A 26,807-nucleotide genomic window follows, 5' to 3' on the forward strand; every position below is an offset into this window, starting at 1 on the left:
ATCTCTCCCTAATATTTAAATTTGGTTGCTGATCTGAAACATTAAAGGGGGCCAACACTTTTTCACACCTCTGTATATATATATATATATATATATATATATATATATATATATATATATATATATACCATTAGAAATACATTAGATTTTTTTTTTTTGTACGTTTCATTGTATTCTTTGCTTAAAGTGCAGAATATGTCAATCATTTAGTTCCAAAGTACCATTGTATCATCACTGCACCATATATCTGTACCACTGCATACAATCCTCATACATTGTGTTCGGAGTAAAGTAATGAAACTCCTCTGTCGGTTTCAGATGTTCCCAAAGAACAGCGGCTGCAGGCGGTGAGGGCTGCAGTATTGGTGTTACCAGACGAGAACCGCGAAGCCCTCCAGACTTTGCTGTGCTTCCTGAGTGATGTAACGGCCAGCGTGGGTGAGAACCAGATGACCTGCACTAACCTGGCCGTGTGTTTGGCCCCCTCTCTCTTCCACCTCAACACACTGCGGAGAGAGAGCTCCTCACCCAGGTGTGTGTGCAGTCTGTTAACACACTTCACATAGATCCGCTCATCTTTTTAATTGCAAAGTGCTTGAGGTGCCATCATATTTGGCATGCGGCTACTTCAAACCCTTAAACCATGTAATTATACTCTATCTTGCTTGAATAACCACCCCATAAAAACAGGAAACTAGGAAAGAATAGGTTTTTAAAAAAGAGAGTTGACTTATGTAAGGCTTTGAATGCCTGCTGCACTTGAAAATGTAGCATTAAATTTGAGTTTGATCATTTTTAAGATTAGATTAGTGCTTGCATAATTTTTTTTTTAACTTTATCCATTTATCCCTTTGCATGTGTTTTCCTTATCACAGGGTCATGAACAGAAAGAACACTCTGGGAAAACCAGACCAAAGGGACTTGAATGAGAACCTGGCAGCCACACACGGCTTAGCTCATATGATACAGGAGTGCAGAAAACTCTTCCTGGTGAGCATGAATTTACATTTCAGTACATTCTGTCCAACATAAACACAAACAATTCACTTCTGTTTTAAGAAAAAAGCAAACAAATCCATCTCTCATCCATCTTTCACGTACGCCAGCATTATCAAAATGGTGTTCAAACTAGAGGTCTTATCACTCTGCACCAGATGTGTCTTTCTGTCATTTGCAGCTCAGGTACAAAGACAAATGCACGCTCATTTAACATGTGCAGACACTCACGCTACAGCACATGTTACAAAAACAGCTACCTAGAACCTCTGCTGAATTTATTTAAAGATGAATGCGGTTGTTGTGCAATGACCAATCCCTCCTAATTACCCATACAATCACGCATAAACATACAAAAACAGAACCAGAATTAGCAGCCATGGTTACAGATAGCAGTGTTTTTTTCTGTGGATACAGCAAGGCTTTTCTAGTTTTTCTAGCACATATATCAATAATGTTCAGAACAAATGGCAGGTAAGAGATATCTTAGGATCTCCTTAAGATATATTATTATTTATTTAAAAAAGAAAACCACCACCACCAACACAATAATGTGTCATTCTTAATATGCTGCTTCTTTTTTACATGCAGTGATTTGTAGAAAGCTTTTAGTGAATATATAGCTAACCTCTGGCCACAAATTTATCACATATTAACAGCAAGTTCGTCATGAACAAACAATTTTACGATATACACATTCATAGACACTCACTTTCACTTTTAGTACCTATTCAGAGGTCAGGAAGGAAGCTCTTTAACTGGATAAGTGTAAAATAATGAAAGTCAGCAGAAGTTGAACAACATCAGAAATTCAATTTCGCATCATCCACAAAGCAGCATTGTTTTGTAATGTTCACCTACACACTTGCGCTTATTGTTATACCATATGCCACTGCTTTCCCTGAGCAGATCATAATAAACTCCATGATTAGATTGGGTTGATTATGTGGAGCCATTAACATAAGATAACTCAATCTGTGGCTATTACCAAAAGTTATTTTCTTCTTAATGGGCTATTTATAGAGAGCAAATAATTCAAAATGAGAAACGGAAAGATAGCATCTTGTATTAAAGGTCTTCCGCCCCTAAATCTAATGTGCAAGGTCTGGTCGCGCTCTATCCATCAGACTAATGCTTTTTGCAGAATGAAGATAAGTTTATCTCAACAAACGCTGGAAAGGGACAAGCACTGTGACATGATAAACATCATTAGTCAGGCAGGAAAAGGACAGCGAGCAGGACAGGACACGCACAAGAGCACTCACAGTGGATAAGGGCAGAACGCTGGACAAGACACACACAAACAGGATGAGCCACTTCCAGTGAGGAATGAATCACTCTTGTCACTTCTCTTCCCCTCACATTCATTTTACTCACACCAAAAGCAGTTTTAACATGCAATGTTCTGATTTAACAGAATTAGTTTAAAGTAACCATGATTATTTTAAAGATTTTGAGACTTACAAAACTAGGATACTTCAACAATATTATCATGACTTGTCATTTGAGTAATGTAATACTGAGCTTACAATGTTCATTTTGTTGGTCGGTCCCATAGGGGACGCTAATGCTAATGTTAATTAGCATGTTATGAACAAGTCATGAGTTTGGCTTTTAATTAATTTTATTCTCTAATGCGTCCCTGCTGAAAAGACTAACTTGTGTATCTTGTCTTTTGTAAGCTGGACCCTAAATGGGATGTTGATATGCTGTTTTTTTAACTAATAAGATTTTTTCATCATAAAGATCATAGGCGGCATTTACACGACACTGTTTTCAACTAAAAATTGAAAACTTTTTTATGCGTTTGGCCATTCATTTACATGACAATGGCGTTTTGGGGGCCTGAAAATGCAAACAGGCGCATTATGTTTGGCCGGCATGCGCGTGTACTTGAATCTTCAAAAACACAAAGGAAACCCGTTTCTTTTTTTAGTACGTTGTTATCATGTAAACGTACCCTTAGATTTCCTGGTTAAAAGGATAGTTCACCCAAAAATGAAAATTCGGTCATTAATTAATCACCCTCATGTCGTTCCAAAACTGTAAGACCATCGTTCATCTTTGCAACACAAATTAACATATTTTTGATGAAATCCGAGTGCTTTCTGACCCTGTATAGACAGCAGTGCAACTACCACGTTCAAGTCCCAGAAAGTTAGAAAGGACATTGTTAAAATAGTCCATGTGACATCAATGGTTCAACCTTAATTTTATGAAGCTATGAGAATATTTTTTGTGCGCAAAGAAAACTAAAATAATGCCTTTATTCAACAATTTTTTCTCTTTTGTGTCAGTCTTCGATGCGCATTCACGACAGTATCACAACAGTACCACGATGAATGTGTGTGCATTTCTCTGCTTGCAAACAAGGCAGCACATCCGGGTTCGAAGACTGACATAAGAGAAGAAATTGTTGAATAAAGTAGTTATTTTTGTTTTCTTTGCAAACAAAAAGGTATTCTCGTAGCTTTATAAAATTACAGCTGAACCACTGATGTCACATGGGCTATTTTAACAATGTCCTTACTACCTTTCTGGGCCTTGAACATGGTAGTTGCATAGCTGGCTTTGCAGAGTCAGAAAGCACTTGGACTTAAATCTAAAATATCATAATTTGTGTTCTGAAGATGAATGAAGGTCTTACAGGTTTGGAACGACATCAGGTTGAGTAATCAATGACAGAATTTTCATTCTTGGGTGAACTAACCCTTTAACATTATGGTTATGCTGCCCTACCAGCCTGGACCAGCATAACAAATGTATTATTTTCATTTGTATCTTCTTTGTGTTTCAGATCCCAGAGGAAATGTCACACTGTAGGAACTCTTACGTGGAGCAGGGCTTGAGTCCCATGCGGATGGAGGTGTTGGTGGAAGACTGCGGTTCTTGTACCTACCAAAGTCTCCTCAAAGACAGTATTGATGCCCTGCTTAAAGAAGCCAAGGACAAATTCAAGGGTTACGACAGCTGCTCAACTCCTGAAAACGCTGAGCTTGCATATAAAAAGGTAAGGAAACTGTATAAATACACACCCTATTCGAGTCACTTGGACACTGTCTCTCATATTTCCATTTCATGTTCACGTTCTCTTCCTTCCTTTGCTCATTTTTTTTGCTTGTGCCTAATGGAAAAGCTGTGTTTTTTCCTTACATCACTTTTTTTTTTTTTCATGTGAAAGTATCTTTTCCCAGCTCTGTTTTGGACTAGAGCCCACGATGACATCAGTTCATCGGTTTTTCTAGCACTTCACATTGACCAAAACACACTTGTGTTCACTCAGCCCAGTTCTCTTGTCCTTGGACAGTGTTTCATGGACCCATAAAGTAGGGCTGTCCAGTCCTGCTCTTGGAGGACCACTATCCAACAGAATTTAGCTCAAATCATAATTAAACACATTTGAAAGTTAATTAACTTTAGGATTACTTAGAAACTTCCAGGTAAATGTGTTGAGGCAGGTTGGAGCTAACTCTCCAGGAACAGGATTGGACACCCCTACCATGAAGTAATATCATGCCACATGAACAAAACTAACAAGATTATTGTGCTGGAACTGTTAATGACCATAGCGTCATGTTCTTTCATTATAGGTTCAGGATGGGTCGTCTCTGCGGCAGTGGAAAGTGTGCGTGGACATGCCTGCGTCAGCTGAGGACATACTGCAGCGTATTCTACGGGAGCAGGAACGCTGGGATGAGGATCTGTTAGAGTGCAGAATTGTGGAGACACTGGAACATAACATGGAAGTCTATCAGTATGTCAGGAACTCAATGCCGCCCCATCCGCCAAGAGACCATGTGGTGCTCAGGTGATTACAAACACTCAGTCTTCTTAAAGTTTTAAAGTCTCTTCTATTTTTTTTTATTCTACAATTGTACTTTATATTCAAAGTGGAAGATTTCTTTTTATAGTTCTTTTTAAGTTTATAAGAATCCTAAGAATGATTTTGTGTTGTGTTTCAGGTCGTGGGTGACAGACTTGCCCAAGGGAGTGTGTGCTTTGGTGTGTGTGTCAGTGGATCACAAGAGTGCAGCGGTTCTGGGTGTTCGTGCTAATGTTCTGACCTCTCGCTATTACATCGAACCCAGCGGACCCAACAAGAGCCGACTCACGTACATTTCCAGAATAGACTGCAGGTATTCTATATTTGTTCTAAATAATGTTTATTTAAGGCTTGAGTTTAATTTTAAATAAATTAATAGGGCAAAGTAGAATTAATAATTAATCATTTATACTATAATTATTATAATTACTAATAAAAAATATGCATATTTATCATTTTAATAAGTCATTATTTTAGTATTTAATGATTTTATATTTAAATATTTAATTATAATTAAAAATAAATACTATAATTTAATTATACAATAACAAATCATTCATGTAATTTTTATAACTAAGAAATAATTATTTTCAAAGTAAATATTTAATTCAGATATTTTAATTAAATACAATGACATACAAATGTCATCGCTCACATATATTTTTTCTCTTTTATTTTAGGGGTCGTTGCCCTGAATGGTACAATAAGCTGTATGGTCACCTGTGTGCTGCAGAAGTGGTGCGGATACGAGACTCCTTTACCTGCCTGGACAAATAAACACACACAGTTGATGTTTCATTTCACCTCTCAACAAACTCTGATGTTAGAGATGAAGATGATAATGATTTTAAACTCCCTTAACATACGATGATCTGATCCCTTATGTGATACGGACGGACCCACTGTGCCGAAATCAACAAGCTACATTGGTCAAAGCTCTTGCCATTTTGATGGCCATCAAATGACAAGCCTGAAAGACTGGAAATGGACGTTCCTGCTGCTATGACATCATCATCACTGACGTCACAACGTTTGAACTTGTTACTGATCATGTCATAGGGTGACTACATGAAAAGGGGAGGTGTTTTGCTTCTGAGAAGCAAGTATGTATGTGTATTTCTAAATGACTGTGGAAGTGAGCCTATGTAAAGTGTGTCTGATGTGTATGTGTGTGTGTTATTGACAAATGAAACATATTCCATGCACTGGCACCCGCTGCAATAGAGTGTTTCTGTGTGTGTCACTGCTACATAGTTACGCAAATGTCTGCAAAGCTGTGTACAGTGCTTTCATTATATTTAAGAGAATGGACTGATGGATGAATGGATGGACAGACATGATTGTCTATAGACAAGACGGAAGGTGGTGGCTGGCACACCTTTGAAAGGAAGACAGGAAATGTGAGATAAGAGGAAAAGACTACTGCATGTAGACACTTAAACAGCACAGAGGGTTCCAAAGCTGAGACCAATACAATGTGGACCAATTATACATAGCAAAGTAATCCCAAAGTAATCCCAGGATTCAACACAGGACTCCAAAAAAAAACATAATACAGTTTACTCACCCTGAGGCCTGTGATTGGTCGAGATCGGTGCTGCAACCCAATAAAATTAATTTGAGCTCCATGGTCTCGGCCATTTAACATCTTGGGCCCTGGGCAAATACTGAAAGGATAGGAAAAGCTTTTTATTTTGGGTTGGATGTTCAGGTTTGATTATAGAGGCTACCAAGGCAGCAATTTTGTTAGAGGATGGTAGAGAATGTATGAGGGGAAGTGATATCCATTTGTTTGTCAGTGTTAACCAGAAATGAAGTAAAAGTCTAAAATTGTAACAAGGCTTGCATTTACACTTAACTATAGCCAGGCCTGCGGTCACATCATTAGAGTAGGAGTGCTGCGATCACCAAACAGATTTCTTTCTGAGTCCAGTACTCCTATTGAGGTGCTTTATGATTGTCGGTCCTGGGTTTGATGTCGATTTATTGCTACTTGTGTGCCTGTCCATGGCAGTGTATCATAAATGTTTGTAAATTAAATATATGCTGCCAAACCGAGAATAACGCATGACAATGACAGTTAATTTAAACCTCTCTGTATTTATATCACTCATATCGTGTTTTTGTATGTATCTTATTTTATTGTAAATGTTACACCCTAAGTTACAGAAAGGAGAAAGTTGTTTATCTTTTGTATTATTAATGTTATTTCTGTATAGATTAATCGTGGTCAAAATGCACTATTAAATGTATTAAAACAGCATGAACGGTTTCCATCTGTGATGTTTTTGTATTTACCTTATCTAGGGTTTTTAACTGATCAGTTTTCATTCATAATTTAATTTTAAACAAATTTTGGTCAATTTATTTTAAGGTCCAATTCTCGCCATTAACAAACCATTAACTACGACTTTTGCCTCAATAAACTCCTAATTTGCTGTTTATTAATAGTTAGTAAGGTAGTTGTTAAGTTTAGGTATTGGGTAGGATTAGGGATGCAGAATATGATCATGCAGAATATGTGCTTTAAAAAACAGCCAATATGTTTATAATAGGCATGGTAATAAGCAACTAGTTAATAGTGAGAACTGGTCCCTATAATAAAGTGTTACCCAAATTTCTGTATAGTTGTGTTCAGTACTTACATTATTAGCTCATTGAACCTGTAATAAAACACAGTGAACTGTAAATTAATTACCATTATTAAACAAAATGATCATGAACAGAAAATTAACAGAAATATAACACAAAATATTTTTTGTTTATTTAATTTTTTTTCAATCTTTCTTTCTTTCTAATGGCCACAACATTGTCAAAATCTTGCAGATGTTTTAGTATTTTATGATTAATTGATCATTTGATTGTTAATGTAACATATTTGACTATTTATGTAACTTATTTGACAATTGATTATAAAAAAAACTGATAACTGACATACCTAAACAACTATCACTATAACTTAATTTTATTAAAACACATATGCTTTAGCTTTTTGTTTGTAGGCTTGTAGTTAGGCTTGATTTTCATAGGCAAAATGATTTAAATTATATTTGAGAAGAAAATGGCCATTTGTTCATCTCAAGGCAGTGAAACAGCTGTGTGGCTGGTGATCTCAGTGTCTGCTTACATAATGCATCCATGGCGCTCAAACAAAGAGGGAATTGTCATTGCAAAGCCTGCAAGCTTGAGGCCAGACTCATACCCATACCAGACAAATCCATCCCAAGTACCTGTCCCTCTCTTACACCCTTAACACGGTCAGCAATCTGATTTCCAAGAAAAATAAACAACCCTCCCACATGGAGTCACATTTATGAACCAATCCAACAGAAAAAAAAAATACAGTTCTAGAGCTTTTCTGGGAACTGATAAGATACGTGTGAGAAAGAAAGTTTGGGTGGAAGTACGAGAGAGGGAGAGTTTATAGGGAGAGCTTTCCCTCTCACTTCTGAGAATGAACTGAAGGAGAGTTCCCACATTGATAAATTATAGCGCTTTAATGTGTAAGAGGGAAAACAGGGCAACAAATTCTTTCAGATTGTGCGTATTTGCAGTTTATGATCACATCAATTGTCAGCTGTCTCTGACAAGAAAACAATGAAGGACAAAATAGGGGAAAACAAGAAAGAGTGGTATGGATTTTATGACATTCATTAAATGTCCCAAATATATGACAAACAGAATATCAATAAATTATTGAACGTGTCATTTATTCTTGTCAGTACATTTTTTTATGCTTAATGAGGACAGTAGGTGGGCCAGGACCAGTGTTGGGCAGTAACTGTTTTTACTAGTCACTAGTTACAGTAGCCTACGTTTTGCAGTAACTGGTAGTGTAACTAATTACTAATCAGATTTCAGTAATAATATTACAGTTACCATCCATAAAACAGCTTGTTACTTTTGATGCCTCAACCCCTACTGATTTGAAGTCCAACAATCCAATAATTCCTAGATTTATTTTCACAATTTTCATGACTTGCACAGGCACATGAAGTCACCAGTGCAACAGGCAAGCTTGGAAAACAGAAAGGCTTACATTCAGCAGATGTAAATATTGCCATTACATTGATTTTGTCAGGAGAAAAGCTGATCTGAATACTAAGCCGTGGCATTATGGAAGATGTGGCATTACTTTACACTGGCATAAAATGGCTTGTCCGCACGTCCCTCTGATCTTGATATAAATGGTATAAAATATTTTTAGAAAACGAAACATTTTCTTATGAACTTTTGTGATTTCTTTTGATAAAATACATAATTGAATAGAATCGTATATGGGTTACAGAAATTATAGTTACAGTTAGCTTCAAGATACACATGACAATTAGTAAGATTAATACACTTTTACTTAAAAGTAGTGCTGGGCGGTATACCGGTTCATACCGAATACCGCTGTTTATTTTTGTTATGATATGAATTTTAAAGATACCGCAATACCGGTACCGCTTAAACAACGTTCGGAAAGGGCTCCCTTTTTACTGTTGCACTGTGGTGAGGGAACAGCTGTATGTGTTACTAATCGTGAAAGTTCCGAAACTGAAGCTGTAGAACTAATAGAACGTGATGACACAGAAGAACTCATCCACAATATCCACTAGATTTGGCTACTTTCAGACGCCTTTTAGCGGCTTTTTTCCATAGAATATTCATACTGACAAACCTAGCGACTTTTTTGGATAAACCTTAGCTATGGTTCAGTTGGAAGATTTCGCCAGTGCCGTCCCACGAACGCAAGGTCTGGCTTCCCGGAGAAGTGTCATCTCTCTCGGCATCTGTTCTGTGCAGTGAAGCACCACCGCAGTTGGCCGCACCGCAGGCGACTCGTCAATAAATGAGTACAAAACAGCGCTTCCTAGCACCTGTCGCTTACTGATTGTTTGGAATTATAAATATGAGCGTAGTTCATCTGTTAATATCACATGCACTTTTTTGTTTGTTGTTTTTTTTAGTTTGTTACTCAGACGCAGGCAGTGCGCTGCATGAGACAAAAAAGTAATATAGCCAAAACAACCACATAGCCGCTCTTTAGTGTAGATGCATGTTGATTTTATCAGACTACGCTGCGATTATAAATGAGAGTGACTCCTGGTTAATATGTATTAAAAGGGTTTGCGATTAGTCACTATTTCGTGAGGTATTTTTTGACAATATTCACTCATCATGACCGTAAAATAGGGCATTCTAAGTCAATATACTGCAGTATTTCCTCTCTCAATCAGTAGAAAATACAGTTAACACCCCTGTCATGCATGAAAAAAAAATACAGTCATGTACCGTGAAACCGGTATAATTTTGAAAAATACCGTGATATAAATTTTTGGTCATACCGCCCAACACTACTTAAAAGTCACTATCAATCACCACTGACTGTTTGTAATAACTTCTGACTGCGATCCAATGTGGATTTTGGTCAAATGATGAGGCAGAAATATCATGTTAGTAAAGAATTGTATGGGGTAACGTTACATATGGAATTACAACTTATGTGGGGGCGTGAAAGAGATGTAACTAGTAGTGTAACTAATTACTGTTGCCAAAATGTAATAAGTAAAGTGATATTACTTTTGAAAGGAGTAACTAGTAACCAGTAATAAATTGAGTAACGAGGTCAATACTGGCCAGGAGACAAGTTATTCCTCACATCAACAACTATTTATACACAGTCTCTACATAATCATTTGGATATAAAGCATTGTCAATACCGTTGTAATGTTGTGCATATGATGGTCTTTTTTAGTTATTTTTTTTAATGATATTTTTTTCTGTATGGAAGGATTATATACTTAAAGGGAATTGTAAAAAAAACTGGTAGTCAGAAGTAGGCCTACCTTACATCCCATCCCTTCCGCGTGTGACTAAATTATACCAAGCCATTTTAGTCTATTCATACACACAAATAGACCAATACGCCATTCGGATAATTGATAGACATCAAAACATTATTTCGGTGTTTAAAAGAACATGGCTGAACAGCAAATTACGTACTTGCTTCTCGGTTCTAGCAGCAATGGGTGATTAATCAACTTCTCAGGCTTGTTTTGACATTGGAGATAAACCAGTGAAAAAACTTCATCCAGGATGTGCTCATTGGTATTCTTCGCAGGTCGTGAGGAAGTAGTGCTTGTTTGTGAGTGAACACTGCCTCCTATTGATCACTTTGAGAACATGCAGCTTCTAAACACAAACACACAGTAGAAGCAAATACTCTGCGTAGTTCACATAAGTACTTTGTGATTTGTTCTAGGACCAGACTTTTGTTGTTGTCGTTTTTTAACAGTCAGGTACAACCTCGTTTAGGACAAAAACACTGAAAACTTTACGCTTTTTGCATAGGCATGAGGAACGTGCTGTGTTATTACTAAAAGTGCCTACTTGATGGCAACACAATGACAGACCCAAAAACAAGTACCTCAAAGATGGATGCTCCAAAACTTTTTGCGCTCTCGAGTGACAGAATAAGTTATAACTTAATACATTTTGTAATTTGTTTGTTGTAAATAACTTTGATTCTTTGAGACTTGTCACAACAGAAATGGCAGCTCTAGGCAATTAAAACTGGTTCCAGACTAGCCTCAAAAGTCCAGGATCCATTTTACATTGGACAAAAAAAAAAAAAAAAGTTGAATATAAATATATAAACACCAAGTCTATTTTTTTTAAACCAATTTCAAAGCTTTATTTTAAATTTTTTCACTTCATTTTAAATATACAGCTCTACATTAACAATTGCTCAGCTGAAATACAAAGTCCAAGATACATACACAGGATTGTGTGAGCGAGAAAAAACCTTCTGTAATTATTTTTCTAGGGGCTACAAAGCACCCAACTTTAACAATGTATATATACTGTTGCCAGCATCCTGTTACATAATCAGCAAATACATTCATCGTATTAAATACCACGGTCACCAGTATTTCTTGGTGTTGAAATGTCCTCAGGATAAGTGTAAAATGTAAACTTGCAAGTTACATTCAAGCATTTTTCAAGTCAGTGTTATTACTAAAAGTGCCTACTTGGTGGCAACACAATGACAGACCCAAAAACAAGTACCTCAAAGATGGATGCTCCAAAACACACGTCGTGTTCTGACGATTTTTGCGCTCTCGAGTGACAGAATAAGTTATAACTTAATACATTTTGTAATTTGTTTGTTGTAAATAACTTTGATTCTTTGAGACTTGTCACAACAGAAATGGCAGCTCTAGGCAATTAAAACTGGTTCCAGACTAGCCTCAAAAGTCCAGGATCCATTTTACATTGGACAAAAAAAAAAAAAAAAGTTGAATATAATATATAAACACCAAGTCTATTTTTTTTAAACCAATTTCAAAGCTTTATTTTAAATTTTTTCACTTCATTTTAAATATACAGCTCTACATTAACAATTGCTCAGCTGAAATACAAAGTCCAAGATGCATACACAGGATTGTGTGAGCGAGAAAAATTATTTTTCTAGGGGCTACAAAGCACCCAACTTTAACAATGTATATAAGCATTCAACAAGGATGCATTATATTTATCAAAGTGGTAAATTATATTGATAGTTTTTTTTTAAGCGCCAAATCAGCATATTAGAATAATTTATGAAGGATCATGTCACACTAAAGCTGAATTTTCAGCAGCCATTACATAAGTCTTCATTTTAAATTGTTTTTACTGTATTTTTAATCAATAAATGGATAAAAAAAAAAATCTAACTACCTCAAACTTTTGAACAGTAGTGTATAACAGTATGTTGGCGAGAATTTAAAAAAAAAATACAATTTTAGAGGCACAATCCTTTTCCTTGGCATTGCAAACCTGAGGTCTATATTCAGGTCTAAGTCTCAGCTGTGACAGGCTGAAAATAGCATCCCGGCTGGGTGTATTAATATACGTTAGCTGTGAATTTTTCATTATGAAGAGCTCCAGCATTTAGTGAGAATGAAGCATGTGAGAACACACTATTTCTGGAATAGCCGAGAATGCACAATGTAAAATCATCTCGAAGCATAAAACTTACCTGTCCTCTCATAACAGACATCTGTTTCTCAAACATGGTTTTGTCAAACCCTTTATCCGTCTGAAATCAGAGTTGTTAATGTGGAAAGTCATTTAATATTAAAAAGATATCCATCCATACAGAGATTCTTGCAAATTAATGCATAAATGATTAACCAACTTCACTGCAAACTAGTTCATAAGATTATACAGACATGATAGAAAACAGATTTAGTGGGGTCAGGTCACTTAGAGAGGTCAATTAGTAATTTATCTTTTCCTTATAAATTTTAAGCTTGAATATTTTTAGCAGAGCCACTTAAAATGGGAGGAATGTAGAGACGCAACTTCTTTAAGGGTTTTAGTGTGCTGACAGCATGCTAAACTCCAGCTTGCTAACAGAAACTGACAGCATGCTAAAGCCCCGTCCAAGAAGTTAAGTCTCAAAATAAACTACAGCCAAATCAACACTTTAATAACAAGTAATGCATAGCTCTGAATGGTACGAATACAAGTACGGCACTGTTAAAACTTACCTTGAACATCTCATAAAGGTCCTCACAGAGGTCCTGTACAAAGTTCATGTCAGAAATGCGTGAGAGCACAAGGTCTCTTGTTTCCTGGGAAAAGGCCACTTTGGCCTGAGGCAACCATGCCCAGTGGAACGGATCTACATGCACCAAGATAAGAAAAAGAAAAAAAAGTACTACTATTTCACCTGTTAAGTATGATCATTTCAACACTACTAGTAAAATGTTTCTAGTTGATGGATTGAAATTCCTTTAATATTTTTCAAAAAGCATTTTTTGGAAGAAATACTTTTATTCAGCAAGGACACATTATACTGATTAACTATGATATTGAAGACATTTAGAATGTTACAAAAGATTTCGGTAACACTTTCTATGAAGCCCGTATTTATAATACATTATAAATGGTATTCTTAAGGCATTATAATGAATGCATAATGCATTATAAAAAAAATTATAATATGTTATATCAACTCATGAATAATCATAACAGTTATAATACATCATAATACTTACATATGTGTGGTTATAAGTTTAAGAGTATGATTATTTAACACACAATGAACACCATATTAAATCTACTTCATTTACAGAATAATGGACTGTATCATATCTTGACATTGTTTATTTAAGATCTGCACAGTGAAAAAAATGCAATGTTTTATATGGTTACATTTTATTTTGATGGTCCCCTTAATCAATCGACTATAAGCAACTTTGCTCTTTAACTCTCATTAGAGTATCAGTATGCTCAAGAATGGTTGAATCTAGTATGGTAGAATAAGTTGACGTACTTGCAAAGACACTTATAGTCAGTTTATCTGTTTTATGGCTGTTTGAGAGAAAACATTTTTTTATTATTATTATTATTACTACTTATAAGTGGTCTTTGACCGCTTTAAGTAAAGTAGCATAAGAAAAATGTCAAGATATGAGACTTATAATACATTATAACTATGAGAAATATAATCCATTGTAAAAGTGGATGCAACGTGTTCATTGTGTTATAAATCATCATACTCTTAAAAGCTATAACCACAAATAAGTAAATATTATAATATATTAAAACTGTTCTTATTCATGAGATGATACAACATAAGGTTTTTTATAATGCATTATGCATTCATTATAATGCCTTAAGAATACCCTTATAATGTATTATAAATATGGGCTTCATAGAAAGTGTTACCAAGATTTATATTTCAAATGAATGCTGTTCTGTCTATTCAAAGAATCTTGGAAAAAAATTTGTATCATGATTTCCACAAAATATTAAGAAGCTCAACTCATTTATATAGTGATAAAAATAGTAAATGTTACTTGAGCACTAAATCAGCATATAAGAATTTCTAAAGCATCATATGACACTGAAAATTAAGTAACGGCTGCTGAAAAGTTTGCTTTAGCACCACAGGAATAAATTATATTTTTAATATTAAAATAGAAAACAGTTGAATAGATTTTAAACGTATAAAAATAGGAAATCCTTACATGCTCTCCACTCATCGGGGTGTTTAAAAGGGAAGGCCAAACCATTATCTATAGCTGCAATCTGTATGGCCGAGTCTTTTGGGTCAGTCCATTCAGATTCCTGAGGACAGACATGTGGAAAAGAAACTCAGCATTTGTGACTGGAAAGCAATCATCATTACATCCATTAACCCCTGCGGCAACTTGGGCTAATGGAAATGCTTTTGCAATACTGAACAGGTCTTATGTTTGACATGGTGTGATGTTTAAAGAGCTTTACTGTGCATATGGGAGGAACTGTTTACCAAGACATGCCATGCCCATTCAAACACAAAAACTCGAAAAAGAAAAAAAAAAACTAATATATATATCATTTTGCATTAAAAAAATGAATATGATACCCCTGCATTTGCACTTGGTTCTCAGTCATGGCATTTTCTTTGAGCTGCCCAGCACTGCAAACAAAGGAGCTCTATAAATATCCCTCAGCTTACCTTCTCTGTCAGCGCTCCATCGCCCGGCTTCTCATACTTGATCAACCAGTTATCGTTCCCTCTGTCTGAAGAAGCCAAAAGATATATCAGATTTCCTTTTCAAAGGCACTGTAAACAATTAGCATCTCTTTTTATGTGGTCATAACATGTTACGCTGAAAGACATGGCACATTTGTATGGTGAGGGAGGCAGAAACTGGAAATGAAGAACGATAATGAAAAAGTCTGCCTGAAGAGAGATGAGATACAGTAAAAAGTAAAAAGCTTTCAAATTTTTTTTTAACAATAGTGACCGATACTCAATAAAGTTACTTTACAGCACAGCCAATTTAGTAAAAATAACCCTGTTAGTAAAAATCTGAGATTAGATGAGCACTGTGGTTACCATGGTGAAGCTTTGTAAGGGAATAAGTTCAAGAACAATGGGCTGAACAAAGAAAGAACTTGAACAGCAGCATTAGGTACCTGTGTTTCTGATGACGTAATCCAGCACCACCAGCCTCTCAAATTGAGACTGAAGCTGCTTCCTCATGTTCTCTGGAAGAGGTTCTGCCTCAAACTTCCTCAGCCAGTAGTCTGCTTCATGATAGCCCTCCACAAATAACTGAAATGAGCCCACCTACACAAAAGAGAACAACAAATCATGATTTTTTTTTTGGAAGTCTAGCTCTCAATTCAATTTTGACATGACAAGACAGGTGTAATATCTATAATGAAAAAGTGCAAATGAGAATTTAGAGCTACCGACTCAACATTTTCAGCAAATAATGACACCAAGCAATCATATGGATTCGGGAATACCTAGATTAATGTGTCAATTCATGCTTTAATTGTATGGAACACTGGCAAAATATTTCCTTGTGTGTTTCACACAAGAAAGTGATAGAGGTTTGAAACAAAATGAGGGCGAGTAAATGAATTGGGATCATTTTAGAGGCGTTTCGTTACCTTTGGAGGAAGACCAACTCTGTGAAACCGTCGTCCAACTTTGGGGACTTTCTCCAGTGCATATTTCTTACCACGGGATTTGGCACGGTCAATTGCACTATAGTGAAAAGTCTCGCTGGCCAAATTCACAACCTGAAAACAAAGGGTGAAAAGTTTGGTTAATTCCAAGAGCAAAGCTTTTTCTTAAAGCTTCTATAACGCCCATCCTCACCTTAGTTTTGGGTACAATCCTCAAGCCCAGTTTTTGGTCAACGAGTGAGGCAGCTGCCTCAGAGAGGTAGCCCTGGTTAGGAATGAGGCAACCACGGCCAAAACAGCATGGGCAGCAGACTTTATGGAAATATTTGGTCCATTTAGGGTTTAAGTGACCGTAAGGCTCCTCTGATTTTGGTTTAAATACCCCAATGATTTTCTAAAGGAGAGAAGATACAGGCATCAAGAAAAATCTAATTTAACACCACTTGATTTGAAAATAACTACTATGAATTATATCGTAAAAGGAAATGCTTTCTGAGAGAATGAATCCAAACTGATTCTGCATTAACATTCATGCATAAATGTATTCATTTAGTTCACAGGAGAGAGGTGATCATGCATATAATTATCCTACGGTAAACACTGCTAAGCATGATGTTGCGTACAAACGGCACAATAATGTGAGGTGCATGAATACTCACTAAAGAAACCTACTAAGAAGTTCTAAGTTTTTTCATCCCATCAGTTTTTGTTTTCTGTTATGACTTTTAAAACCGATTATTTCAACATTTAACATTCAAATACACATACCCCTTTGGGATCCTTGACAAAGTAGCTTCCACTGGATCCTTGTGAGATGCGTTCGGGAAAGACGCCATTTTCTATCGCCTGCTCAGCCTTCTGGATAATTTCGGCAAACTCTGGGTCTTCTGGGAAATGGTTGAATTCTCCACTACTATTACCTATATGCACAAATACAAAGTGATTCAAATGTACAGTGTGGCAAATATTCTCTTGTACGTCAGCATTTATATGTAAATATATTCCCTCATCTCAATAGGCTATACAGCAGGACGTTTGGGGAATGATTTTCTTTTAATAATTTCCGTCAGAGAGAAACTCATGCTCAAGGCCATTTTTATCTGGAACAAAATTGAACCTTCTCCTAGAAATCCAAGCTTCAAAGCTGAATCACTGGTGAGCATGCAATTTAGTCTGCAAACTAGCCTTCAGAAAGATAAAAATTAAAAGAGCACTGGGCATTTCTGGAGTGCAAAGAAGCTGAAAAAAAAAATATAATATATATATATTCCAAGAGCAAGAGCTTGATGATGAAAGGTTCAATATCAAAGTGATTCATCAAAACACCGGCAAATACAAAGTATTCATTTTCTGTACAAGGTACTGACAGCTTAAATATGGGTTCTTAGAACTATTTTGTAAAATTTGGCAGAAGAAAAAATTTAGACTAAACAGAATCCAGCTACTATAATTCCTGTACAAGCTAGGAAGACTAGTATAACTCAATGTAGATGTGAATACTCCACAAAGGTGACTTCTACATTTTCCTAAGACATAAAAAGCCAATTTAATTCATTTTTACCCCTGATATGCATAATTATCTTATTATGAACAATTCATCCATGCATGTTTAACTTTTATTTATTATTGGACTCTATAATTCTGAATACAAATTTCAAAGCTCAACCTTCTTGGGAAAAGAGTAAGACTGACTTCTTTCTAACAACATATACTGGACTTCTCTAAATATTTTGTATGCTTAAAACCCACCCCTTCCTTATAATCAACTCCTAGCTTGCATTCAGATCTGTCCACATCCAATCAAAAAAAAAACTGATCGATCGAACCAAGTCTCCATCATACTTTTATTTCTGCCAAAAAGTTTCACTTGGATGTATGTCACAATACGGAAAAACAATGTTACTGCTTCCATTACATAACAGCTTTAAGGCATCATGTGTCATACATCATGTACTTTAGGGGAAAATAATGGTAAATGCTGCAGTACCACATTTGTACTTTATTTACAACTTTAAATTTCACAAATAATTACAAAGAAACAAAGCAGCAAGAAACACTCTGATTTAAATTGGAAATTTTGAAGTAGAAATACTGAAATAGTATTTTCTAATTCATGTTCCAAAATTCATTATAAAAATTATTTTTCAAGTTATAAATAAAAGCCTATACACCTACAGGGGTGCGTATTGGTACTTAAAAGATACAAATTATTATTTATAAAAAAAAAATTTTAAATGATAACAACAACAACAACAAAAATATTTAAATTTTCATGATTTTAAGCTTTCTGAGAGAGATGCCATGGTGAGGAAATTAATAAACGATATTACCAATTACACTGCACATTTTACAAGAGAAGACACTCATAATCCATAGCACTTAATATTTAACATTAGATCTTTACATTTTTCCTTTTCTTTGAACAAAATGAATGCTTGAAAATGGTGGATTCATTATTATTCTTAATGAAAAACATAATAAAATAGTAAAATGACAAACTCATTATTAACCAAATATATATATTGTGGCCACAAATTAATAATGAGTTAATTTGTTCCCTTTTTTATTAAAATCACGGCAATGTTGTACCAATTCATTCCCTTGTTTTGATGTATCAAAATTACTACAACATCGCCACAATTTAATAAAATGAGGGAGCAATTTCTTAATTCATGGCCACAATTAAATATAAATGAACTCTCTTATTTTGTGGCAACAATATCTATTTCTTATCTATTATGTCACGTGAGAGCCTCTGTATATAAATTAAAGATCTTTGGATGGATTTCCCACTTACTTTACAAAGAATTTTTGTGGTTCATTATAATTTTTTTTATGAAAAACAACAATTAACAAACATTAAACAGAAATATTGTCAAATAGGTGCTTTTGCTTTTCTCTTTGACACCAAATCCTCTGCCATCATCTTGTCAGACATCTCTCCTTTCTCTATTCACATAACCGTGAAATCTGACTCCTGCTGCGGTATGGAGCAGAAGCTTTCAGTTCGTAATTTTAGCATCCGTTGTGCAATTGAACTAAATAGTTTTATTTATTTATTTATATTTATATATATATATGTGTGTGTGTGTGTGTGTGTGTGTGTGTGTGTGTGTGTGTGTGTATGTAAAAACAAAACGACAGTGGGCAAGTAATGCAATCGTTGTGCAGCTAAACACTATGTAACATTTATAACACCGACTACCGCAGCAAGCCTACTTAATTCATCCACAGTCCAAAATGGCCATTTATCAGTTACTCAAAACTTATCTTTTAAATCAGTTTTTTTTTCAGTTGAGCCATTATGTATGATTTCTAATGTGTACACTTGTATCAGTGTTTCACATGTAGGTTACAGACACACACTCATGTGATCTGCGTAGAGGGAGCTGAAGATCAGATCAGATGATTCAGTCACCATCCATGCCAAACTAAAGTAGAGAGGGTCTGTGTGCGTCTCTTATTAACACTGAAAACTACATACACAGCTTGCTCACTGAGGCACTGTTTAGAAAGAAAAAAAATTGTCATATATTATTCAAATGGATTTTCTTTTTTGTATTCTGAACAAACCACATGAAATCCAATATTTACAAAACTGATCGAAACCACATCCAAAAGTGGTTTGACACTCTCAGCTGTAGAAAGAGAGCCTTGCGGCATCTTGCTGATTCGTACATTATTATTACTATAGCAACCGATGCAGCAACACAGTACAAACAGATTATCAGATTCAATTACTTGCAAAATGACAGTGCAGACAGTAAATACCTAAAGATCAAGTTCGAAAACCAGTGTGAACAAAGCCTAACACGCATACATGTCCCATGATACCCGTAAAACGATCATTCTTTTATTCAGAATCCACTACACTGAATGCACACACTGCAGTAAAACCAAAGTATTTTTAAGACAAGCCATGTCACTCAGCGGCCATCTTTGAAACGCTGCTCGGGCATGCAAGCGCAACTCCCATCTCTTTGAATGGGGAAACATCCAATTCTCCAAAACTGTTCACGAAGCTTACGATTACATTTCATATTTGAAATCACCAAAGAAATCTGACAACAACTGTGTCATAAATGTTACTTTTGCTCAAATAACGTTATAAAAAGCGTATTTTTCAGGATACATCAGCCAGTGTGCATACGCAGTCCTAAGAGCACGCCTCAGAACGCTGACTGTTTCTATAGCAACCGCGACTTCTAACGGCAGCTGCAGTGACGCGCTGACTTCACCGATTAGCGATTGGCTCTTTCATTTAGAAGGCGGGGCTTCCTGCGATTGAGCGGCCATATTGAGCGTTGCATTTTTCCCCATTCAAAACTATACGAGTGACACGTCTTGGGTATTCTATAGTCTTTGAGTACAACTAACTAAAAGTGGTCTACATGGGCTCTGAAAGGTAAAACACACGAACACACTCCGCTGAAGGTTTCTGGACAGCTTTCCCTGGGTGAATAAGAGAGGCCATTAAACATTTAGAAGATGACAAGTACACTTTCCCTCTCTTGTATACAGACACACCCATACAAACACATATCTGCATATCATAAATATCAATTATCATAAATGGTATGATTTTTAAAGACTCTTAGCTACAACGTGTAAATATAACAAACTTATTCTACTCCCCAATTCATTCAATATAGTCGAGCAAACTGCCTTTGTAAACACTGTGAGACATCGATCTCATAAACAAAATAAAACAGAGCCAGTCTTGAGTCTCATCCATTGAAATGAATAATAACGGCAGACGCAGACGCCTTTGTCATGCCGCCAAAATTGCATGAGTTTGAAAAGACTAATTTCCCTACTAATTCTCTTTCAGATCTTCTGGATATTTTAGGCTCACTGGAGACGTTTGACAATTAAAAATACCATTCTTTTAATTTTTTAACAGTAGTATTTATACTTCCACACCCAATCCACTTCCATATTACAGAAATTTGCACAAAATAAAAACCTTCTCTGGTGAAACAAGACCTGGCAAGCTTCTAACCCTGTAGAGTTTATTAATGTGATAATGACCAGCTGACTGCACAAAAAAATACCATAGACTTCAATTGTATCAACAAACAAACAAACAATAAATAAATAAGTCAAAAGTCGTGGAGGTTTGGAATGACTTGCTGGCAAGCTTGACTAATTTAGGTGGGATGAAATATTCCTTTTAATAACACTAACACACACACACATATATATATATATATATATATATATATAATTAATTTTTTTGTCAAGATAAATACCTAATTTTATTTTTCGAGACGTAAATGATGCTGGGGCATAGATGTACAGTAGACGTACAGTTAACCATGTCAGTTTATTATGGGTTCCCAATAAAAATTTCCTATTGGTTTAGTGGTTTTCAATTTTGAAGTATGATAATTTTATTAGATTTTATGTTTTGTACAAAAGTGCATTCGGCAAGCATGTATGCAGCAAGCATGCAACTCTGTGGAGTAGTTATAGTCCTTATTTAGCAACTTGTTATTCCCACCCCCCCCAAAAAAGATACTTTTAAAGTCATATTTCAGGTACCACATACTAATGACACAAAGACCACACTCCTGGTCCCAAGATCACCTCATCAATGTGTTAAAAATACAAACAAAAAAAGAGCAAGAGAGGTTTAATGGAAAAAAAAAGGAATGCATTTTTACAGGATTCTTTGATAAATAGATCAGAAGTTCAAAAGAACAGCATTTATACATATATTTGTAATTTTTAATGAAAGTTATTACATAAAGTGTTAGCAAAAACAAACAATAAGCAAACATACCAGTATGAATCCCCAAATGAGAAATCGTGTGATTATTTGCCTGTGTTGGTCTCTGTAATGCAGCAGAATTTTCCCTGCCTGAAACCCACACAATAAACAAAACAAAAAAACAATGATGCAATAGGGCAGGACAATTATTAGATGTGATTCCTGTAAGCACTGCAGAACAAAAATAGTTTGCATGAAGCATGTGACTGCACTGCTGATACTGATACAGTAAGAGGAGGGGGAAGAAGAATCACTGATGCTGCTATGAGAAACAAGTACTGTATAAGAAAACAGAAGTCTGTCTCACCTGAAGACCCAAAAATGCCATCAATACAGAGTTGATGCTTCCCAAAACACCCTCAGGGTCAAAGGGCATCACAGACTGGTATACAACCTAGATATAGGCACACAAAAACACAATGAAGTGTGAGTGGGTGAGTGCCAAAGTAAGAGACGGAAATCAGCTGCGGCTCTAGCAAATAGTGACTACATATGTCTGGCAGAATGACAACCCATTCTCATTGTTTTGGTCTCTGTTTACCCGTGATGAAGGCGTCTGGTAAATATGGTTATTTCCCAGCAGCCAGCGATCAATGTAACCTGCAGCTCCACCAGTGCAGTTTTGGTACTGGCCAAAGTCACCAATGCCCCCTGGACCCAAATAACCACTGCAGGAGAGACAACAAGAGGAAAAATATAGCAATTCCCACACAAAATGCACGTCATGAATAGCAAATAGATAGACATGAGTCATGCTATTCAAAACACTTTCATTTGCATATTCATTTTAATTTACATATCCCATATCTATGTAATATAACCAATTACAACTGACTAATAATATAATGTTGAACAATGTAAATAAGAATAAGCGAAATTTCTTCATAATTAACCAGGAAAAAAGCAGTCACATCTATTCTTCTAATCTTTATGGTATCTTACTGATCCATTCCTGTCATTTTAACAAGGCAGAAAATGGGTAGAGTCTGCAGAGTGTTCCTTTCATGATTGCAAACAAGGCAGGGGATATGGGGACGGATATTTAGGCAGTTCTTAATAAATGATAGGCTCGTATCATGAGTAGGATTGTACTTACATTGGGCAGTCTGGGACTGGGAGAAGGAAGGTCAAACACAACCAAATTGTCTCAAAGGCAATCACAAACAGCCATGGGGGCCAGTAGAGGCAGACATCATGCACCGAATACCAGCATGTTTCCTGGGAACAACAAGATGATGGAAAATTATTATTACAATTAAAAATAATTACAAGCGGGAGTTAATGCCAGTTTGGGGACATACAGTACAAATAGTAAAAATGACAAGAAAAATTTTCAATTACATTTTTACATTTATCAATTAAAATGTTATATATTGTATTCAAACTGCCGTACAAAAGTTTGAAATAAGTCCCCACCCCCCAATGTTTTTTTTAATAAGTCTCTTATGCTTATTACAGCTGCACTTAGTTGATCAAAAATTCAGTAATATTGAGAAGCATTGTTAGATTTTAAAAGAGCTATTTGAATATAATTTTAAATGCAATTTATTCCTGTGATGGCAAAGTTGAATTTTCAGCATGATTACTCCAGTCTTAAGTGTCAAATGATCCTTCAGACACCATTCAAGTTATAATAATAAAAAATAATATTTATTTAAAACAGATTTTGTATCACTATGACATTATTAATGTCTTTACTGTCATTTTTTGATAGATTTAATGCATCCTTGCTGAATAAAAGTTTTTTTTTCTTTAATTGGTAGTGTAGCACAGTTTTCACAAAAATGCAGTAAAAACGGCTTTTAACATTGATGATGATAATAATCATTTTAAATGTTTCTCGAGTAGCAAATCAGCATATCAGAATGATTTTCTAATGAAATAATGCCTGCTGAAAATTCAGCTTTGCCATCAAAGGAATCAAGTACATTTTAAAATATATTCAAATTTAATTTAAATTGTAGTAATATTAATGTTTTATTTATTAATGTCTGTATTCTGTGTTTTTTTTTTATCAAATAAATGCAGCCTTGGTAAGCATAAGAATAAATAATATTGGTCTCAAGATATTTGGACCCCATTGTATGTTTTTACAAATGGATGAATCAAATATTCGGTTATTCATTAAAGAGACAAAAGCCTGGCAAGCACATACAGCCGAGTATTTATGTCTATAAAGTGTGTTTATGATTATGTGTCATATTACGTGCAGAGAAGGATAGCTTGACTCACACTTGACAAGTTGGTAAGTCGGTCCTGTGCCACCACAAGATCCAAGAGAGCGACAATGAGATATGTGAAGCCCAGACGCTGTAATACCCCAGGTATACGCAGAGAATCCCAAGACACTGTACAGATACATGGACACATGCATAAAAGATCAGCATTTATATTTTTAATAGTGATAGGCAACAATTAATCACATCCAAAATAAAAGTTTTTGTGTACATAATACATGTGTGTGTACTGTGTATATATATTATATATACATAAATACACACATATGCATTTATATATTTAAGCAAAATATGTTACTTTTATATAACAAATATATTTATATATGATATAAATTATATGAATATAAATATATACATGTAAATATTTTCAAAATATATACGTGTGTGTATATATATATATATATATATACACAATACACACACGCACATACATTATGTAAACAAACACTTTTATTTTGAATGTGATTAAAATTTATATTATATATAAATATATTTAATATATAAACATAAAATTTTCTTAAATATATACATGCATGTGTGTATTTATATATAGATAATAAATATACACCGTACACACACATATATTATGCACACAAAAACGTTATTTTGGATGCGATTAATCGCGTTGCCCAGCACTAATTTTAAACACTGTTTACTTTTAAATTGTCTTTAACCCCTTAACTGTCACTCACATTTTTGAACATAGACGTGAAAGTGCACGATCCAAACTTACATTTTTATAATTCATGAACGAAAACATTTTGTAACATGATATTGATGTACCATTTCCATGGTAATGCAATGTTTCAAAGGATGAATTTTGAGATTTAAAGTTTTCAATTGATATATAATTTCTGATGATTTATAAAGTGTGATAGAGAAAAAGGCAACAAAGAAGACTTTTTTTTGACAAAGGTCAGAACTGTTATGATGTAGATTTTTGAGGTGCACTCAAAAATTAATCTATTACTTTTCCTACATAATTTTTAACAAAAACATTGGTAATCTATTTAGGAGTCTTAGACCTTTCCAACGATATATAGATTGTCATGATTAGTTTAGGATTTAATTTTAATATAGTGAAGTAAACTTGGGTGTCCCACAGAGGGGATGGGTGACAGTTAAAGGGTTAAAGTCTTCAACTTCACATTCCATTAAATCTTACACTAATTTTTGTGACCAGATTACTAAAAAACAATTGACAAGGTGACATGGAAATGTTGAGTTTGAACATATAATATTAACAACCCCATGTTTGTGCAATTTTCTTTTCTTTGTGGATGTATTGCCTATTGAAAAAGGAAGCTGGGGTAAGAAATATGTTTAAATAGCCAAATGCCTTTTGTACGTTATATTTTAGCAAACCATGATTTTCTACTTACTATTGCTACTTGGAGGAAGATGGTAATCTTGTTAAAAGAGCATTTTATTGGAGAAGAAATTCTAGATTTGATATGCTTATGTGAGCAAGTCAAGTCAATATTGAATATTTAATAAATTATCAGCATTGTTGATCCATTGTTCTACACTGAACAAAATTAGAAACGCAACACTTTTGTTTTTGCCCGCATTTTTCATGAGCTGAACTCATAAAAAAGAAAAAAAAGTTACAGAAATAGGCTACAAATTCCTCCAGTTTTGATTTCATGGGGACTAGTTATATGCATGTAATTTAACAGAGAGAAACTTACTTTGTTTCAGCTTTCATACTGATGTGTTTCATGACACTGTATTTCGTTTATAAACTAATGTAGAATTAGTACAGGCATTGGGCTAGAGATTGGGTTTGTAGGTTTTAAGAAGAAACAGAAGGAAAACATGTTACTACTCACAGGGTCCTTGGCAGTAGTTAGGATTGACGATGATGACTCCGATAAGAAATAGTTGTAAGCTCCTCCAGAAAATCTTCCACAGCAGATGAGTGCGTTTGACACCTCTGCGCAATGAACCGCTCAGGGACAAACCAATAGAAGTACCCATAATAAACACAAACCTGTGAAGACAAAAATTACACAAAGTAAGACACAATGGCAGAGAGAGAAAAAGGATACCCATTTCAGAAAGTGTTATTTTCTGACATGATTTCCAACACACAGATTAAGCATCATCCACAAACAGAATTGTGTGAAAACCAATTTCTCTTCAACATGTGCAGCACACATTTGTCTGCAGTCTTTGTCATGTTATGATCCCATTTCCCACTGGTTTCCTGTCTATATATACCACAGATGCACAAACCAGCACCCATGGGTCAAAGTTTGTGGGCTAAATGAAAGGTCATTATGGGCCATGCCATATTATTTTCCCATATAAGGGGGGAAAAATAGAAAATAGAAAATGTATGTTTTTAAACATAAATACATTTAGTTAAAAAATGTTGTTGTTTTTGTTTACTGTACATAATATGTATGTGTATTGTGTATATTTATTATGTATATATAAATACACACACACGCATGTATATATTTCAGAAAAATATGTTATGTTTATATATTAAATATATTTATTTATAATATAAATTATATGAATATTAATA

At 35.0% G+C, this 26,807-nt stretch overlaps 3 protein-coding genes across 4 annotated transcripts in view; 1 reads left to right on the forward strand and 2 right to left on the reverse strand.

Moving 5' to 3' along the window:
* Positions 1-21,459, forward strand: part of LOC107562932 (rho GTPase-activating protein 7-like) — a 141,430-nt gene extending 119,971 nt beyond the window's left edge. The window contains exons 13-20 of one of the 2 annotated variants that reach the window (XM_016247690.1): positions 319-532; positions 876-990; positions 3,794-4,006; positions 4,587-4,804; positions 4,959-5,132; positions 5,500-5,605; positions 6,264-6,266; positions 21,441-21,459. In XM_016247690.1, coding sequence (XP_016103176.1) covers positions 319-532; positions 876-990; positions 3,794-4,006; positions 4,587-4,804; positions 4,959-5,132; positions 5,500-5,596 — 1,031 coding nt within the window. In that variant the 3' untranslated portion in view covers positions 5,597-5,605; positions 6,264-6,266; positions 21,441-21,459. Of the gene's footprint in view, positions 1-318; positions 533-875; positions 991-3,793; positions 4,007-4,586; positions 4,805-4,958; positions 5,133-5,499; positions 7,090-21,440 lie in introns of those variants that run through there. The other variant, XM_016247691.1, reaches the window with a different exon arrangement.
* On the reverse strand, positions 12,566-17,424 carry LOC107562919 (phosphatidylinositol 4-kinase type 2-beta-like). Its single transcript, XM_016247670.1, has 9 exons — positions 17,379-17,424; positions 17,030-17,232; positions 16,455-16,655; positions 16,244-16,375; positions 15,761-15,914; positions 15,297-15,361; positions 14,824-14,923; positions 13,339-13,472; positions 12,566-12,884 (listed from the first exon to the last, which is right to left on the reverse strand). The coding sequence occupies exons 1-9, from the start codon at positions 17,422-17,424 to the stop codon at positions 12,690-12,692; spliced, it is 1,230 nt and encodes a 409-aa protein (XP_016103156.1). The 3' UTR covers positions 12,566-12,689.
* Positions 21,460-21,790: 331 nt separating the features above from the next.
* Positions 21,791-26,807, reverse strand: part of LOC107562920 (heparan-alpha-glucosaminide N-acetyltransferase-like) — an 18,567-nt gene continuing 13,550 nt past the window's right edge. The window contains exons 9-15 of the mRNA XM_016247671.1: positions 26,104-26,264; positions 24,267-24,382; positions 23,131-23,252; positions 22,576-22,702; positions 22,342-22,428; positions 22,047-22,124; positions 21,791-21,811 (exon numbers count right to left, since the gene is read on the reverse strand). Of these exons, the coding sequence (XP_016103157.1) occupies positions 21,791-21,811; positions 22,047-22,124; positions 22,342-22,428; positions 22,576-22,702; positions 23,131-23,252; positions 24,267-24,382; positions 26,104-26,264 (712 nt within the window). The remainder of the gene's footprint in view (positions 21,812-22,046; positions 22,125-22,341; positions 22,429-22,575; positions 22,703-23,130; positions 23,253-24,266; positions 24,383-26,103; positions 26,265-26,807) is intronic.

The sequence above is a fragment of the Sinocyclocheilus grahami genome, unplaced genomic scaffold (assembly GCF_001515645.1).
Source record: "Sinocyclocheilus grahami isolate Dianchi unplaced genomic scaffold, SAMN03320097.WGS_v1.1 scaffold848.1, whole genome shotgun sequence".
NCBI lineage: Eukaryota > Metazoa > Chordata > Actinopteri > Cypriniformes > Cyprinidae > Sinocyclocheilus > Sinocyclocheilus grahami.

Bases quoted from the DNA above. Each gene is read 5' to 3' on its own strand.
- LOC107562919 (XM_016247670.1), bottom strand. From the start codon at position 17,424: ATGCTCACCAGTGATTCAGCTTTGAAGCTTGGATTTCTAGGAGAAG. The intron at 16,376-16,454 runs GTGAGGATGGGC...CTTTGTTTTCAG, and splicing joins GGATTGTACCCAAAACTAAG to GTTGTGAATTTGGCCAGCGA. The intron at 14,924-15,296 runs GTAAGCTGAGGG...GTCTGTCCTCAG, and splicing joins ATGGAGCGCTGACAGAGAAG to GAATCTGAATGGACTGACCC.